Here is an 18,880-nt window from a genome sequence, read left to right as displayed (position 1 = left end):
ACGTGTATAACGCAAATTCAAACAGACCAGTGGATTGAGTACATATCGTATATACTGGGATACTTCGCGTACTGTCAATGAAACGAACACATGGAGTGGTAGTCTGGGCAGGGAGCAATTGTTCCAGTATGACAACTAAATAAGCAGGCATGTGAATAGAGCAAGGAAAACATTACATAAAAAATGGCAGACCAGAAGAAAGTTCACTACTGAACTAGTGACATATGGGAATAACTAAAATGGGCAGTAGATGAACATTGAGCAGAAACAAAGCAGTGTATTCCTCATCAGTCAGCAAATATTCTAGCCGAAATTCAGTAGCAATTAAAAGGATAACAACCCAAGCTCAGAGAATAGTCATGACTCGAATTTGCAAATACGAATCGCAGATAATGTCAACGGGAAATAATGTTATAGCATTTCAGGGATAGAAGACAACAATTATATTTCACAAAATACTTATTAGGTATGGCAATGTATGAACAACTTGACAACTTTGAATCGCAGTGGACTGCCTCTAGTTAGTATATGTACAGCTCTCGAACGAGCATTAATTCAATGAGTGTGGTAGCCTTTTCAGGTTTTCTTTAAACAGATAGACATTTAAACTAAATGATTTAACCTTAGCAAAAGTCTTAACATGAGGAGGAAGGTAAAAGTAGACCCAAATCCCCTATGATGAAGTAGCAACAGAACTTAGCCTTCTTTTAAATTCCCAAATCTGATACTTACTAGTCCCAGCTATGATGCAAGCTTTTCATTTGCACTAGATTTTTAAAGAACATAGGAAATACTAAAGATGCAGGGGAAGCATCATATGGGTGAAATACGAAATGAACAAGTGTGGCTGACCACATGGTAACTATACCAGACTGAAATCATCTAAACAAGATTTAATAAACTCGCATGGTCTGGACAGGCTCACATCCTTTAACACATAGTGCAACAGATACTATAACCTAAATCCAATCCACATTTACCCCAAAATCCCCAAGGGTAAAACAAGTTGACAGTCTCATTGTTCATGTTATCACACCTATAAGCGCAGACCTAATCAACCATAACATCCTTCCATCATAGTTGTGAATCACCAAGTGCGTCGCAAAGAGGTTTAGACCAAATTAGCTTATACTTTAGCCGAACAGTAATCAAAATAGCATAATCAGAGCATGAAATATATTGATCAATCTAGGTTAACATGACAGATCCACAACTAAGCAAAATTCATGATAAGTCACACCTAATAACTAATGAACCAACAAATATCCAATAGGAACAGGATTTCAACTTGTCACGACCCAACCCCGTGGGCCGCGACCAGTGCCCGAGCTGGGCACCTATACATACCCGATACCCCAAATTAGCATATTAACAGAATAATAATATAATAATAATATTAGTGGTCGCTACAGAACTTAGCAGAAAAGCAGACTTGGCACACATAGGCCGATAAGGCCATCACAGAACAGAATATCCCAAACATATGTACAGAACCCACACAGTTGTATCCACAGACCTCTACAGAACATATCATAATCATAAGACGGGACAGGGCCCCGTCATACCCTGAACAAAGTACATATCCAGATAGCAGTGACAGACTGTACCAAAAGATGGGCTCTGTAGAAGAGAGCGCCCCAAATAGCAGAAATAGGATCCTAAACGTGTGGATCAGCGAACCTGTCGTCAGTACCTGCGCGGCATGAAAACGCAGCCCCCGAAGAAAGGGGGTCAGTACGAAATATGTACTGAATATGTAAAGCGGAATCACAGAAGTCAAATCATAATGGTTACAGAAAATGAGTACAGAATCCAGAGTGTCAAATGCATATTTCCAAAACAGACAGAATGCGTACAGAAACATATGTCATATCATATCATATCCGGTCCCTGACACGGGACTCGGCAGACAGAATGTGGCCACCCTCCCGACGCTGGTGCCACTATACAGAGGAATCAGAAAAAGGGGCGTGGCCCCGTATCATATAATGTCATATCAAAATGGCCATACAGATCAGATCAGAATAGGCGGACATGGCACATCATACTCCACAGACCCATGTACGCGTATACCTGCCCCCTCACATCGGGACGCGGCGAACAATGCAGAGAATTACGCTTGACAACATATCCTGGCCCGGGCTCAGTGTGGGAAACATTGGGACATCCACGAGTGGAGTAGTGAGAGACTAATGCAATTTAAAAATATAATAAATGTTTTCAAAGACTCGATGAAGCGTATCGAAGACAAACAAATCCAATGGGGTCAGACGGAATCATAATAAATGTATTTCGGATATCATAATAAATTACAGAAGTATAACTTTCCCGAAGTCATTCCGAGTGTCAAAATAATTTATAATATTTAACAGAATATTTAAAATAATATTCGTTAAGCGATTAGTAGGGTAATTAAAACATTTCTTTCAAAAATCGCTTAAAAAGGAAGCTTTAACACATTAGGGGCAAAACCGTAAATAGCGGGCCCGCCTTGGGACAAACAAGGCGGCGGGCTCAAATTGTGCCCTCTAAGCATATAGTATCACCTAAAAAGGTTATACAAACATTCTATGATTTTCTGAATAATTTAGAGCAAAATTGCATAATTTCAGAAAAAGCGTATCAAAATGGTTCAATTCTACTGAAGGAAAAACTGAAATTTTGTCTTGCGGATTCCGAGGGCCACGAGGTCCTTCGAGGCCCGGATCCGACCCTAACACACTAGGGGCATGCCAAGGGAAGAATTGGGGTTGCTTTACATACCTTTCGCGCTCCTTAAGCCTTTCCAAACTCACTTCCCGTTTCGTCGAAAAACTGCAATTGGTCAAGTTTACCAATTGTGAATTATTAATGCCATTATTTCAACTTTAAGCATATTTGGCTACCGAAATTTCGGCAGCACTTCCCCTATACATATGACACCCCGAGAATTCAACTCGGCTATAAATCATCAACAACAACCCAAACGACAACAACAATATCAACAATGAACATTAAAAACACAAATATCCTTCAACTAGTCATTTTTCTCACAAGTTGACATAATCTTCAATTCAACCCAACTTTCAACTAAGATCAATAATTTCATATTCAACAACCATCATGATCATCACCATATAGTTCTAGAAACATTTCATATCGTTTTCCTTAAGATATACACTCGATATACATGATATACAATCTTCCGCCAAAATCATAACTTATGCAAAACATCAAATCTTTGGCATACAACTTCATAACAAGTTTCCAACTTCCAAATTCATCAACCATAATCATAATTCACATCTTAACAACTTCATTTCCATAATATCACAAAATTATTCTAAAGTGACATAATCATCTACATTCCAACTTCAACCAAAATTCATTCAACTGTCATTCCCAATATAATTTCCATCATAACCACAACTAGAATGCAACATAAAATTCAACTCATATATGTATACAACATATATACACCCATGGCTACATATATATATATACATACCCACTTTGCAAACTTCCTTATTTCCATAATTTCTACTCATTTCCACATACCACAACATAAACAAACCTTCATAACATAAGAAAAAGGAATTGATTCTTACCTTTTTCTACAAACTTCTTCACTTGAACAAGTTGTCAACTTGAAGAAATAAGTGCTCCTTCTTCCAAAACAATTACACCAAGTTGTAGAGGACACTTAATTTAGTAGGAATTCAACAAGAAAATAATTTTAGAGGCAAGATTTTGAGGGGTGATTTTTCTATGGCCAAACCCGAAATGCCCTCTTTTTGTTCTTGTTTTTCTCTTGTTTTTCCTCCTATTCTTTCTCTTGAAAGTTCTATGGAATTTGGATGATTAAGTGGTCTTTTATTCATTGACCACATGACTTAATTCCATGGGCTTGGATCTTTTTTATGGACCATGGCCGAATGGCTCCTCACTTGGGCCTGAATTTGTTTTCATTTGTTTTTTGGGCCAACTCGGTTGGTCCCGAGTTGGGCCTAGCCCACTGACCTTTCGACCTTAAAACGTTCATATCTCCTTGTACCGACGTCACCTGGGAACCCACGACCTATGGATGGAAAGCTAATTCAATTATCTACAACTTCTATTTCAAGGTATTTTCGAAATTCCAAACTTACAATACAGTTTTTGCCCCCCAAAGTCAGGTCACCCGAAAACGTTTTCTTAAAAATATTCGTTTGGAGGGTTTCCACTTTGATTTGGTCCAAAGGTACTTCATGAGTTGTGTTTAACTTTACATATGTGATTCATATGACTTTTCAGATGTTCCAAAAAAAATCTCGGTATGTGGGCCCCACCCCAGCAGATGCTCCGAGGTTCAAAAATACGGGATATAACATCCTCCCCCCCTTTAGAACATTCGTCCTCGAATGTTAAATTAATCTCATAGGGTTTGAAAATACTTTGGGGGAGTTCATGTTTACAGACATCACATATGACACACGATTGATATTGGAATAAATTAAAGCAGGGATTTAAGGTTACCTGTGGGTATAGAGAACAAATGAGGATATTTCTTCTTCATTTCCTCTTCGGCCTCCCATGTCATTTCCTCCCTATTATCGTTCCGCCACAGTACCTTAACAGAGGCTACATCTTTATTCCGAAGCCTCCTTACCTGACGATCCAAAATAGATACGGGCTGCTCCTCGTACGATAGTTGCTCCGTCACCTGAATATCATCAGCAGAAAATATTCTAGAAGGGTCACCGACGCATTTACGAAGCATAGAGACATGAAATACCGGATGTACCGCTTCCAAATCAGATGGCAAATCTAGCTCATAGGCGACATTTCCAGTTTTTCGAACAATCTGATAAGGCCCAATATAACGCGGACTGAGCTTCCCCTTTCTGCCGAACCGCATAACGCCTTTCATAGGCGATACCTTCAGGAATACCCAATCGCCTACCTGAAACTCCAACGGTCGACGCCGTTTATCCGCGTATGACTTCTGTCGGCTCTGGGCTGCCAACAGTCGCTCCCGAATAAGTTTTACCTTGTCCACGGCCTGCTGGACCATATCTGGGCCAATCAACTCTGACTCGCCAATATCAAACCAGCCAATCGGCGATCTGCATTTCCTGCCATATAGAGCCTCGTACGGAGCCATCTGGATGCTGGAATGGTAACTGTTATTATATGCAAACTCAATCAATGGCAAGTGATCATCCCAGCTGCCTCTGAAATAAATAACGCAGGCCCGCAACATATCCCCCAGCGTCTGTATAGTGCGCTCGGCCTGTCCGTCGCTCTGAGGATGAAAGGCTGTGCTCAGACTCACCTGAGTCCCTAGACCCTCCTGAAACGACCTCCAGAAACGCGCCGTAAACTGGGCGCCTCTGTCAGAAATAATAGATATAGGAACTCCGTGAAGCTTCACAATCTCTCTAATATAGAGCCTGGCATAATCCTCGGCGGAATAAGTAGTCCTGACGGGAAGAAAATGGGCTGATTTCGTCAGCCTATCAACAACGACCCAGATGGAATCATACTTCCGTGGAGTGCGAGGCAAACCTGTAATGAAGTCCATATTAATAACCTCCCACTTCCAAGTCGGGATTTCCATCTCCTGCAACAGTCCACCCGGCTTCTGATGCTCAATCATGACCTGCTGACAATTAGGGCACTGGGCGACGAACTCTGCAATATCCCGCTTCATGCCGTCCCACCAGTATAAGCATCGGAGATCATGGTACATCTTCGTAGACCCAGGATGGACCGAATAGCGAGCATAATGTGCCTCGCTCATAACCTGCTGCCGAAGGCCTGCAATATCAGGTACACACAACCTGCCTCTGTATAACAAAGTACCGTCCGGTGAAAACTCGAACGGAGTCCTCTCCTTATCATAGGCTGTGTCCCTGTACTGAGCTAAGACAGGATCTTCGTATTGACGCCGCTTAATATCGTCCCTGAGGGATGACTCAGAAACCCCTCGAACAGAAATCCGTGTATCTCCAGAATCGGCCAGACGAACCCCGAGACTAGCCAACTGCTGAATATCACGGGCTATCTCTCTCCTGTCTGGCTGTAAATCGGCCAAACTGCCCATAGACTTCCGACTGAGCGCATCGGCAACAACATTAGCCTTACCCGGATGATACAGAATATCCACGTCATAATCTTTCAGAAGCTCCAGCCACCTCCGCTGTCGTAAATTAAGCTCTCTCTGCCTGAAAATATACTGGAGACTCTTATGATCAGTATAGATATCCACATGAACGCCATATAAATAGTGTCTCCATATCTTCAGAGCATGAATTACCGCTGCGAGCTCCAGATCGTGGGTAGGATAATTCTTCTCATGCTTCTTGAGCTGCCGGGAAGCATACGCTATAACTCTGCCATGCTGCATCAATACACAGCCCAACCCCATGCCAGAAGCGTCACAATAAATAACATACCCGTCCGGTCCCTCTGGAAGAGTCAGAACTGGGGCTGTAGTCAGCTTCTCCTTCAGCAACTGGAAGCTCCGTTCACAAGCGTCAGACCACAGGAACTTAGCTCCCTTCTGAGTCAGCCTTGTCAAAGGCGCTGAAATCGAAGCAAACTTCTCCACAAATCTCCTGTAATAGCCTGCTAACCCCAGGAAACTGCGTACCTCTGTGGGCGTCGTAGGTCTGGGCCAAGTCTTCACGACCTCAATCTTCTGTGTGTCCACCCGGACACCATCAGCTGCAATAACATGCCCCAAGAAAGCCACTGAAGACAGCCAGAATTCACACTTAGAAAATTTCGCATATAATTTCTGATGCCGGAGTACCCCTAATACCGATCTCAGATGATCTGCGTGCTCCGCCTCAGACCGGGAATAAACCAGGATATCATCAATGAATACAATTACAAACATATCCAAGAATGGCCTGAATACCCGGTTCATCAAATCCATGAATACTGCGGGGGCATTAGTAAGCCCAAAAGACATAACCCTGAACTCGTAATGCCCATATCGGGTCCGGAAAGCTGTCTTAGGGATATCGGCCTCTCGTACTCGCACCTGGTGGTAACCGGATCGAAGATCTACCTTCGAAAAACACTTAGCGCCCTGCAGCTGATCAAACAAATCATCAATCCTGGGGAGGGGGTATTTATTCTTTATAGTTACCTTATTCAACTGCCGATAATCAATACACATACGCAGCGACCCGTCTTTCTTACGCACAAATAATACCGGGGCTCCCCAAGGCGAAGTACTGGGTCTGATGAAGCCCTTATCCAACAAATCTTTCAGCTGCTCCTTCAACTCCTTTAATTCTGCAGGCGCCATTCTATACGGAGGAATAGAGATAGGCTGAGTGTCTGGGAGTAAATCAATAGAGAAATCTATCTCCCGCTCTGGAGGAAGACCTGGAAGCTCGTCGGGGAAAACATCTGGAAACTCATTAACCACGGGGACTGACTGAAGTGTCGGCGTCTCTGCGTCCAAGTCTTGCACCCGTACCAGATGATAGATATAACCCTTTCTAATCATTTTCTTTGCCTTAAGGTATGAAATAAACTTACCTTTCGGCGATGCTGTATTTCCAGCCCAATCTAAAACTGGCTCCCCGGGAAACTGGAAGCGAACCACCTTATTCTGGCAGTCAACATTAGCATAACAGGAAGCTAGCCAGTCCATACCCATAATAACATCAAATTCAGTCATATCTAACTCTACCAGATCTGCCTTAGTATCACGGCCACATACAATCACAGAACAGTCTTTATAAACCTGTTTCGCTACAATAAAGTCTCCTATCGGTGTGGCTACCTCAAATGGCTCTATAGGTTCAGACATAATACCAATTTTACCGGCAACAAGAGGTGAAATATATGATAAAGTTGAACCTGGATCAATTAATGCATACACAGACCGAGAGAAGACCAATAAAGTACCTGTAACGACATTAGGAGATGCCTCCTGATCCTGGCGGCTGGCCAAAGCATAAATACGGTTCGAAGGACCGCTAATACCAGAAGCTCCACCACGGCCTCTGCCGCGACCCGCTGGTGCCGAAATACCCTGCCCCGTAGGGCGCATAGCCACTGACGAAGATGAAGACCCAGCGGCTGATCCGGTAGGCTGCGCTGCACCACCCGAACTACCCTTATACGGGCAATCTCTCACAGAATGGCCCTGACGGCCACAAGAAAAGCATGCACCGGTGGCTCTGTAGCACTCTCCCGTATGGTATCTGCCGCAAAAAGAACACTGAACCCTGGGTGGCCTCATCTGACCAGCACCTCTATTTGTCCGCGAACCTGAAGCCCTGGAGCTCTGGCCTGCTCCTGAATACCCTGGGCTATCGAATCTGCGACCTGCAGGCTGCGGAGGCGCGCTCTGCGCCGGCTGAGATGAAAATCTGCTAGGCTGCTGCGGCTGTTGGGGCTGTCTGCCCCGAAAGTCTCCAGATGACCTGGCCCTCTTGGGCTGTCTCCGATCCTGGCCCCTGTCAGGCTGGTGTCCTCCTCTGCCCCGATCCTCCATGCCCTGGGCATGGGCCTGGATACGGGCAATGTCCATACCGGGCTGAGCAGCCAATACTAAGCAGCTATCAACAAAATACCGATCCAGCCCCATAATATATCTATGCATCCGGTCCGCCATAGTAGCCACCACAGTAGGTGCATATCGGGCCAAGGAATCAAACTCCAAACTATAGTCCCGAATACTGCGACCCTTCTGCCTCAATAATAAGAATCTATCAGATCTGGCTCGTCGCAACTCTGGGGGCAGAAAGTGTCCAAGAAATGCCTGAGAAAAATCGCCCCAAACTGCTGGAGGAGCGCCGTCCCCCCTGGATAGCCCCCATGACTCGTACCAGTTTGCCGCCACATCATATAACCGATACGAAGCTAACGCGACTGACTCTGTCTCGGAAGCATTAATCAAATCTAGAGTGCGTCGCATCTTCCTAATAAACTCCTCAGGATCCTCCTCGGGCTTTGTCCCGAAGAACTCTGGAGGGTTACAAGTCAAAAACTCACGGGCTCTCGAACTATCACGCCTGACTGCCCGGTCACCTCCCAGTCCATGCCCCTGAACCTGCCCTGCCACAAGTCTAGTCAGCAACTGGACTGCCTCCCTCATAGACTGATCCTCAGTGCCTGGCCGTGGAGCTGGAGGCTCAGGTACTGGAACTGCGGGAGCTGGCAGTGGAGCCGTCCCCCGATCTGCAGCTACGGCTGCCCCAATCTCCTCCACGAGTGGCGGTGTAGAAGAACCCTCTGTCTGGGGCAAAGTCTCCGGAGCAATATATACCTGGGCCCTGGTAGTCCTCTGGACCCGGCTAGTCTCTCCTACGGCAACTGACTTGGCGTTTTGGGCCGCTGTCGCCTTTTTTGGAGGCATATCTGCAAATATAGCCACTCGTTAGGAAGGGGTCATCCTGATAACACCGCTCTATCGCACGATCTAAGACAGAAAGAAGGGTAGTATCCTAAATGCCCTGTAGCCTCCTGTTTATAGGTGTGGTGCACAACACACCGATAAACAAGACTCTACTAGACACGGTCTGTGGACATTCCGAGGACGAACTGCTCTGATACCACTTTTGTCACGACCCAACCCCGTGGGCCGCGACCAGTGCCCGAGCTGGGCACCTATACATACCCGATACCCCAAATTAGCATATTAACAGAATAATAATATAATAATAATATTAGTGGTCGCTACAGAACTTAGCAGAAAAGCAGACTTGGCACACATAGGCCGATAAGGCCATCACAGAACAGAATATCCCAAACATATGTACAGAACCCACACAGTTGTATCCACAGACCTCTACAGAACATATCATAATCATAAGACGGGACAGGGCCCCGTCATACCCTGAACAAAGTACATATCCAGATAGCAGTGACAGACTGTACCAAAAGATGGGCTCTGTAGAAGAGAGCGCCCCAAATAGCAGAAATAGGATCCTAAACGTGTGGATCAGCGAACCTGTCGTCAGTACCTGCGCGGCATGAAAACGCAGCCCCCGAAGAAAGGGGGTCAGTACGAAATATGTACTGAATATGTAAAGCGGAATCACAGAAGTCAAATCATAATGGTTACAGAAAATGAGTACAGAATCCAGAGTGTCAAATGCATATTTCCAAAACAGACAGAATGCGTACAGAAACATATGTCATATCATATCATATCCGGTCCCTGACACGGGACTCGGCAGACAGAATGTGGCCACCCTCCCGACGCTGGTGCCACTATACAGAGGAATCAGAAAAAGGGGCGTGGCCCCGTATCATATAATGTCATATCAAAATGGCCATACAGATCAGATCAGAATAGGCGGACATGGCACATCATACTCCACAGACCCATGTACGCGTATACCTGCCCCCTCACATCGGGACGCGGCGAACAATGCAGAGAATTACGCTTGACAACATATCCTGGCCCGGGCTCAGTGTGGGAAACATTGGGACATCCACGAGTGGAGTAGTGAGAGACTAATGCAATTTAAAAATATAATAAATGTTTTCAAAGACTCGATGAAGCGTATCGAAGACAAACAAATCCAATGGGGTCAGACGGAATCATAATAAATGTATTTCGGATATCATAATAAATTACAGAAGTATAACTTTCCCGAAGTCATTCCGAGTGTCAAAATAATTTATAATATTTAACAGAATATTTAAAATAATATTCGTTAAGCGATTAGTAGGGTAATTAAAACATTTCTTTCAAAAATCGCTTAAAAAGGAAGCTTTAACACATTAGGGGCAAAACCGTAAATAGCGGGCCCGCCTTGGGACAAACAAGGCGGCGGGCTCAAATTGTGCCCTCTAAGCATATAGTATCACCTAAAAAGGTTATACAAACATTCTATGATTTTCTGAATAATTTAGAGCAAAATTGCATAATTTCAGAAAAAGCGTATCAAAATGGTTCAATTCTACTGAAGGAAAAACTGAAATTTTGTCTTGCGGATTCCGAGGGCCACGAGGTCCTTCGAGGCCCGGATCCGACCCTAACACACTAGGGGCATGCCAAGGGAAGAATTGGGGTTGCTTTACATACCTTTCGCGCTCCTTAAGCCTTTCCAAACTCACTTCCCGTTTCGTCGAAAAACTGCAATTGGTCAAGTTTACCAATTGTGAATTATTAATGCCATTATTTCAACTTTAAGCATATTTGGCTACCGAAATTTCGGCAGCACTTCCCCTATACATATGACACCCCGAGAATTCAACTCGGCTATAAATCATCAACAACAACCCAAACGACAACAACAATATCAACAATGAACATTAAAAACACAAATATCCTTCAACTAGTCATTTTTCTCACAAGTTGACATAATCTTCAATTCAACCCAACTTTCAACTAAGATCAATAATTTCATATTCAACAACCATCATGATCATCACCATATAGTTCTAGAAACATTTCATATCGTTTTCCTTAAGATATACACTCGATATACATGATATACAATCTTCCGCCAAAATCATAACTTATGCAAAACATCAAATCTTTGGCATACAACTTCATAACAAGTTTCCAACTTCCAAATTCATCAACCATAATCATAATTCACATCTTAACAACTTCATTTCCATAATATCACAAAATTATTCTAAAGTGACATAATCATCTACATTCCAACTTCAACCAAAATTCATTCAACTGTCATTCCCAATATAATTTCCATCATAACCACAACTAGAATGCAACATAAAATTCAACTCATATATGTATACAACATATATACACCCATGGCTACATATATATATACATACCCACTTTGCAAACTTCCTTATTTCCATAATTTCTACTCATTTCCACATACCACAACATAAACAAACCTTCATAACATAAGAAAAAGGAATTGATTCTTACCTTTTTCTACAAACTTCTTCACTTGAACAAGTTGTCAACTTGAAGAAATAAGTGCTCCTTCTTCCAAAACAATTACACCAAGTTGTAGAGGACACTTAATTTAGTAGGAATTCAACAAGAAAATAATTTTAGAGGCAAGATTTTGAGGGGTGATTTTTCTATGGCCAAACCCGAAATGCCCTCTTTTTGTTCTTGTTTTTCTCTTGTTTTTCCTCCTATTCTTTCTCTTGAAAGTTCTATGGAATTTGGATGATTAAGTGGTCTTTTATTCATTGACCACATGACTTAATTCCATGGGCTTGGATCTTTTTTATGGACCATGGCCGAATGGCTCCTCACTTGGGCCTGAATTTGTTTTCATTTGTTTTTTGGGCCAACTCGGTTGGTCCCGAGTTGGGCCTAGCCCACTGACCTTTCGACCTTAAAACGTTCATATCTCCTTGTACCGACGTCACCTGGGAACCCACGACCTATGGATGGAAAGCTAATTCAATTATCTACAACTTCTATTTCAAGGTATTTTCGAAATTCCAAACTTACAATACAGTTTTTGCCCCCCAAAGTCAGGTCACCCGAAAACGTTTTCTTAAAAATATTCGTTTGGAGGGTTTCCACTTTGATTTGGTCCAAAGGTACTTCATGAGTTGTGTTTAACTTTACATATGTGATTCATATGACTTTTCAGATGTTCCAAAAAAAATCTCGGTATGTGGGCCCCACCCCAGCAGATGCTCCGAGGTTCAAAAATACGGGATATAACACAACTAACAGCACTTCAACTAACAAATTTCACAAGACGATAAACCTAAATAGCATCAGATTGTACCTGTTCGTGGTGCAGTGAAGTGGGGTCGATGTCTCGAATCTACGCTCGAACCCGAACGAACCCGATTAAAGTAGCTAGAGTTTCAAACTGGAAAGTGGAAATAGAGTAATATGTGGTTATTTTTAGAATTGGGGCTACCTATTCGATGATAATTTCAGTCCCAAATCGTATATTTCAACAGAAGGGTTTTTCTGATTTTAAGGAAAATCCAGACAAAAATAAGGAGAAAGGAAATTTAAGACTTGATCACAGAAAACTTATTCCCCCTAAAAGACTAAAAAAAATCTCCCTTTTATAAAACCAAGTTCTGTTCCTCCCTCGAAACGATTCCACTCGCTTTGTATTTATAGAGTTTCCTTTGTGTTGAAGAAAAGAGGGGAGCGTATGAAAGAGACGAAGGAGTGGGGAACAGGCGTGGGGGACAAGGGAACGTGAGGAGCAGGAGCAGGCGTGGGGGAATGGCAATGGTGGAGAGGAACGTGGGAGAAGAGAGAGGTGGAGCGAGAGAGAGATCGGTGAAGGGAAATGGAGGGAGCAGGGAGTTGTGCGGCTGGTTAAGGGATTAGGTTTAGGTTGAGCTGATTAAAACAAATGGGTCGGACGGGTTGCGTACTGTAGTGGGTTGGACCAGGTAGTTTAGGATGTGGGCTGGTCCGTTTGGGCTGAAAATGTGGGTTGGGTATAAAAATGTGGGTTGTTTATTTGGGTAGCGAAATAATATTGTATTTGTATTTTGGGCCATTAATTTGGCTGAAAAATATTGGTCCTTCCTCCGTTATTTTAATTATTTTCGGGCTTCTAATTTAGTAACTAGTACAATATTTATTATGTGAAGATAAATAGTAATTAATATATAGAAAGTAAGGATTTTACAAAGTGTTGTCTTGTATTTAACGAATCTGAACCCGAAACGAAAACGATGACTAACTGTTCAAAATTTATGATAAAGTAATGCTCGTAATGTTAAAAAATAAAAGTAGCGAAAATAATAGTTGTGAAAATAAAGTATTTAACTCGTCAATAAATTTAGACTCCTGAGTGAATAAAATTAAATAAAGGAGGGACAAAATTGGGTGTCAACAAGAGATATCGAAGAACATGCAAAGCAGCCATCATATGTGGGACTTGGGGCTGCTGGAGAAACTGACTTAAGTGTTGGACAGTGAAGGCAATATCGAGCCTTGTATGTTGAAGAAAATTGAGCTTGCCAACCAGCCTTCTGTATACACTAGGATCAGAGAGGGGTTCCCCCATGTCCAAAGTGAGCTTGGTAGAAGGATCCAAGGGAGTAATCACTGGGGAAAAATGATGGCAGTTGAACTCGCGTAACAAATCAGTGGTATACTTAGTTTGACTCATAAGATATCCAGTAGAAGTAGGAGTTATTTCCAGGCCAAGAAAGTAATGCACATTACCCAAATCCTTGATTTTGAATTGGGCATCCAAAAATTGCTTCAAGGAATTAAGCTCAACTAGATCATCCCCAGCCAGGAGAATGTCATCAACATACACGGCCAACACTATCAGGGAACCAGAGGACTGCTTTGTAAATAAAGAATAATCATTCAAACTAGAAGTGTAACCTCGTGAAATCAAGGCCTCGGACAGTTTGGAAAACCACTGTCTAGAAGCCTGTCTAAGACCATATAATGATTTTCGAAGCTTGCCAGCCAAGGGGACAGTAGAAGTGTTGGAGGAAGAAACAGTAAGACCAGGTGGGATCTTCATATAAACCTCTTCATGGAGATCACCATGAAGGAAAGCATTATTCACATCTAATTGAAAAACAGTACAACCCCTTTTAACAGCAAGAGTGAGTAAGCATTTGATAGTTGTAAGTTTGATGACAGGTGAACAAGTCTCAGTGAAGTCAATGCCCTCTTTTTGTGTGTCCCCCCTAATGACAAGGCGAGCCTTGTATCTTTCAATAGAACCATCAGCCCTCTGCTTAATCTTGTAAACCCATTTACAGGGGATGGCCGTCTTGTGAGAGGGGAGAGGGACAATATCCCAAGTGTGATTTGCATCTAGGGCCTTAAATTCTTTCAACATAGCCTCTTGCCAAGCAGGCTGAGAGGCAGCATGTTGATAAAACTGAGGTTCATGTACATGAAAAGCATTACTGGGAACCTTAGATGGACCAGAAACTGAAGTGCATATATAATCAGAAAGGTAAGATGGTTGGGACTTGGTTCTGGTAGAAGCCCTAGGTGGAGGGACATGAGGAACAATAGGAGGTTGAGTCGGTAAAACTGGAAATCCAGGAGGGGAAACAGGTGTAGTTTGTGTTGAAGAAGCTGGAGGTTGTGATGTGGGAGGTGAAAAAGGAGCTTGAGGGTGAACTGGAGCATATGATCTAGGTGGGGAATCCACAAATAGAGGAGCAGGTGGTGGAGGAAACAGAGATGTAGAAGGGGAAGAGTAAGGGAAGATATGTTCATGAAAAATCACATCTCTAGAGTAGAAGATTGAGTGATTGTTGAGATTTAGAAGTTTGTAACCTTTCTTACCACAAGGATAGCCTAAGAAGAGAGATTTGGTTACCCTAGGTTGAAATTTATCTCTACCAGCCTTAGGAGAGGTGGCAAAGCAGAGACAACCAAAGGATCTAAGGTGGTCATAAGTAGGTGGAAGATGATGAAGTTTTTCAAAGGGAGAGATCTGGTTTAGCACAGAGGAAGGCATTCTATTTATTAAGTATGTGGCAGTAAGGACACAATCACCTCAATATTTGAGAGGAAGGTTTGATTGAAAAAGTAAAGCTCTAGCCACTTCAAGAAGATGTTTGTGTTTCCTTTCCATAACCCCATTTTGTTGTGGGGAGTGTGGAATGGTAGTTTGATGAAGTATCCCTTGGCTGGAAAAGAAAGCAACAGCTTCAGTGCTACTACCAAGCTCATAAGCATTGTCTGACCTAAAGGTCTGGACTTTAGATTTGAAATGGACAGTAATCATGGAGGTAAAAGCTTTGAGAACTGCAAGAGCATTGCTTTTGCAAGAAAGAAGGTGAGTCCAGGTTATTCTTGTGTAATCATCTACCAGAGTCAAAAAATACAGAAACCCATTATAAGTCCTAGTGTTATATGGTCCCCAAGTGTCTACGTGGATCAGTTGAAAAGGAGCTGTGGAGTGAATTGTGCTATCATGAAAGGGTAATCTTTGTTGTCTAGCCATAAGGCAAACTGGACAGACAAAAGGTTGTGTGGAAGAAACTTTATCTGATAAGAAAGGGATAGAGGCCATTTTGTGAAAAGGCATATGGCCAAGTCGTTGATGCCAAAAGATGTCCATTTTATTCACAACAGAAGCTTGATTACAAATAGAAATTTGAACACAAGTAGCAGGGAAATTCTTAGGACTATTTACAAAGTTGAATTGCATGTTGGAATTATCAGGGAAGCAAGCAGAAATAGAAGAATCAGAAGGAACAGTATTACAAACATTTGAAAAAAAAATTGTGATGAACTAGTGGAGGAGGATGGAAAAAGTGCAGCATCAGGATGCAAGTAGTAGAGCCTCCCAACAGCCTTACCAATTACCAGTGGCCTCTTCTAAGAAGGGCCCTGTAACAAGCAATGATGTTTAGTAAGTAGTGTTACACAGTTCAGCTGAGAAATGAGTTGATGTAAAGAAATTAAGTTGAAGTGGAAAGAAGGAACTAAGAGAACATTTAATAAAACTATGTTGTTTCTGAGATGTAAGGATCCAGTTGATATAACCTTAACCTTGTATCCATTTGGAAGAGTGACAAGAAAAGGTTTAGGTAATGGTGAGATGTTGTGGAGTAAATGTTTGTGGGGGGGGGGGGGGTCATATGGTTAGTTGCCCCAGAGTCTAGGATCCAAGGAGTAAGTCCTAGTTGTGAAGTTGCACATGCATGGGATCCTACAGAATTTACAGCATATGCAGTAAACAAACCTGCAAAATGAGCAAAACCTGATTCCTCTGAAGAAATGTGACCAGAGCCATAACCAGCAGATGACAAGGGAGCCTGATGAAACATGGCCTGAAGTTGTTGAAGTTGCTCAGGAGAAAAACCATGAGCTGCAGCTGGAATACTTTTTGGAACAGATGGGGGAGTAGGATCAAGTAGAGGGACCTCAGTTTGGACACAAGATGCTGACTTTCTGGGTTTTATGAACTTGAAATCAGGGGGTACCCATGCAACTTATAGCATTTCTCAATGGTATGATTGGTCTTTTTGCAATACTTACAATGAAGACCACCAGGTTGACCAGTAGTTGCACCATGCCCCAAACCCCTTCTCGTGTCAAAACCAGTAGGTCCATTAGGAACTACACCTCTTCTTGATTCAAAATTCACCTTCTGAGTGAGCTTGTTGGGATTGTTGTAAGGCCCAGAACTTAGAAAGGCAGTAGAGTCACTTGAGAAACTTGAATTAGAAGGAAGAATTTCTCTTTGACTCTCATCTTGCTGTATGAGGGAGTATGATTTACTTATGGAAGGAAGTGGATGCATCATTAAGATGTTACTCTTGACTGTGGAGTATGAATCCTTCAGACCACTTAGGAATTGAAAAAGCTGCTGGTCCTGAATGAATTTGGGTAAGGCTCCACATGTGCATGTTGGCCCAACATAAGCACCATTAAGTTCATCCCACAAGTTTCTAAGCTTAGTGAAATAAGTAGCTATATCAGAGGAGCCTTAACTTGTGGAGGCAATCTCTCTCTGAATCTGAATGTATTTAGAACCATTAGAGTTTCCAAATCTTTGGTTAATGTCCTACCAGACTTCCTTAGCAATTTTCATACACACTACACTAGTAGCTATCTCCCTAGACACAGAGTTGGTTATCCAAGCTTTCACCATGTCATTACATCTTTCCCAATAAGGAAAAAATGGAGAATCAACTACTGGTTTATCATTTCTACCATCAACAAGCCCTAGTTTGTTCTTAGCTGATAAGGAGGTTAACATACTACTTCTCCAGGTAACGAAACCACAGCCATTGAAAGGAGCAACCACAAGTTGGCAACCAAGACTATCAGACGGGTGGACATAGAAAACATGGGAGGAATCAAGTGTGAAAGGACTAAAACCTTCAGTACCAGGGTTAGAATTACCAGACGTGGTAGTTGTACGGGTCGCATTAGCAGGATTTGTATTCGAAACCATGATTATACACACAACAACACACAGCTACGATATGAAAAATAGCAGAACTCGACAAAGCAGCGGAAATCAAATTCTATCAGATGAGATATGAGAATAGAGTAGGTAATACCAGGCTTTTTCTTCAACCTGAAAAAGTAAAGGCCTTGTTCAACTGTGAAACCCTAGATACCGTAAAAAATCCCAAAATCGCTGAGAATCACCACAAATCGAAACCACAATAACCTGATTAACACTCGAAATTGAAAACCAGATGAGAAATTCTTTGATTTCAGTAACAAGGAGAAGCAAAACCAAAATTGAAACTGAAAATCGAACTCTAGACTTGACAATGAAATCTTCAACCATAAATGTCAAAATTACTATCGGAACAAAGCTTGTAGCAATGTGATTCTTATACTCCGCTCTGATACCATGTTGAGATGCTCAATCTAGCTTAATCAAGCAACAATGGTGGAGAAATAAGGACAGCCCTAACGGGTCAGAGAAGAGAGAGAAAGTCAGAATAATGAAATGAACTTGTTGTTGTTTTCATTCCCAAAATATCTGTGTATATACAAAAATGAGACTAAAGTGAATTAAAAATAACACAGTAAAGAAATATAATTGGGCCGGGTCATGCTTAAGTGATTGGGCCTTCTGTGTTGGTCTTCACATGTACGAGGGGTGTAAATGGCGAGTTAGGTTAAACTTAGGTAGGTTAAACTATGATTTGGCTTCTCTTCATTTTTCACAAATTGTTATTTGAATGAGAGACATTCTAAATCCATCGGTGAAATATAGCAAAGATAAAGTAAATAAGCACTTCTTGAATCTAGAGTTTACTTCTAGTATTTTATATCTTTGAATGAGAACGTGAGCAGATCCCTATGAGATTGAAGATAAACAAATAGAGGGATGGAAAAAAAAAAGCCAAAAAAAAAAAAAAAGATGCACGACAAAAATTTACTCAAAGTAAGTAAGAAAAGTTTTTAATATATTTGGGAAAGATATAATGTACAGCTAAATTGTGGGATTGTAAATATATTTTGGGAGAAAATGGAAGTATTTTTCAATCATAGTTAGAGTTTTGTCTTAGT

The 18,880-nt window shown here is 42.1% G+C and overlaps 1 protein-coding gene across 1 annotated transcript; it reads right to left on the bottom strand.

The window, feature by feature from the left end:
* Positions 1 to 15,392: 15,392 nt before the first annotated feature.
* On the bottom strand, positions 15,393 to 17,804 carry LOC132624758 (uncharacterized). Its single transcript, XM_060339486.1, has 4 exons — positions 17,421 to 17,804; positions 16,883 to 17,300; positions 16,567 to 16,835; positions 15,393 to 16,133 (listed from the first exon to the last, which is right to left on the bottom strand). The coding sequence occupies exons 1-4, from the start codon at positions 17,802 to 17,804 to the stop codon at positions 15,393 to 15,395; spliced, it is 1,812 nt and encodes a 603-aa protein (XP_060195469.1).
* Positions 17,805 to 18,880: the final 1,076 nt, after the last annotated feature.

The sequence above is a fragment of the Lycium barbarum genome, chromosome 12 (assembly GCF_019175385.1).
Source record: "Lycium barbarum isolate Lr01 chromosome 12, ASM1917538v2, whole genome shotgun sequence".
Classification (NCBI taxonomy): domain Eukaryota; kingdom Viridiplantae; phylum Streptophyta; class Magnoliopsida; order Solanales; family Solanaceae; genus Lycium; species Lycium barbarum.
The sequence above is the reverse complement of the archived record's forward strand: the minus strand, read 5'-3'. Positions and strand labels throughout refer to the sequence as shown.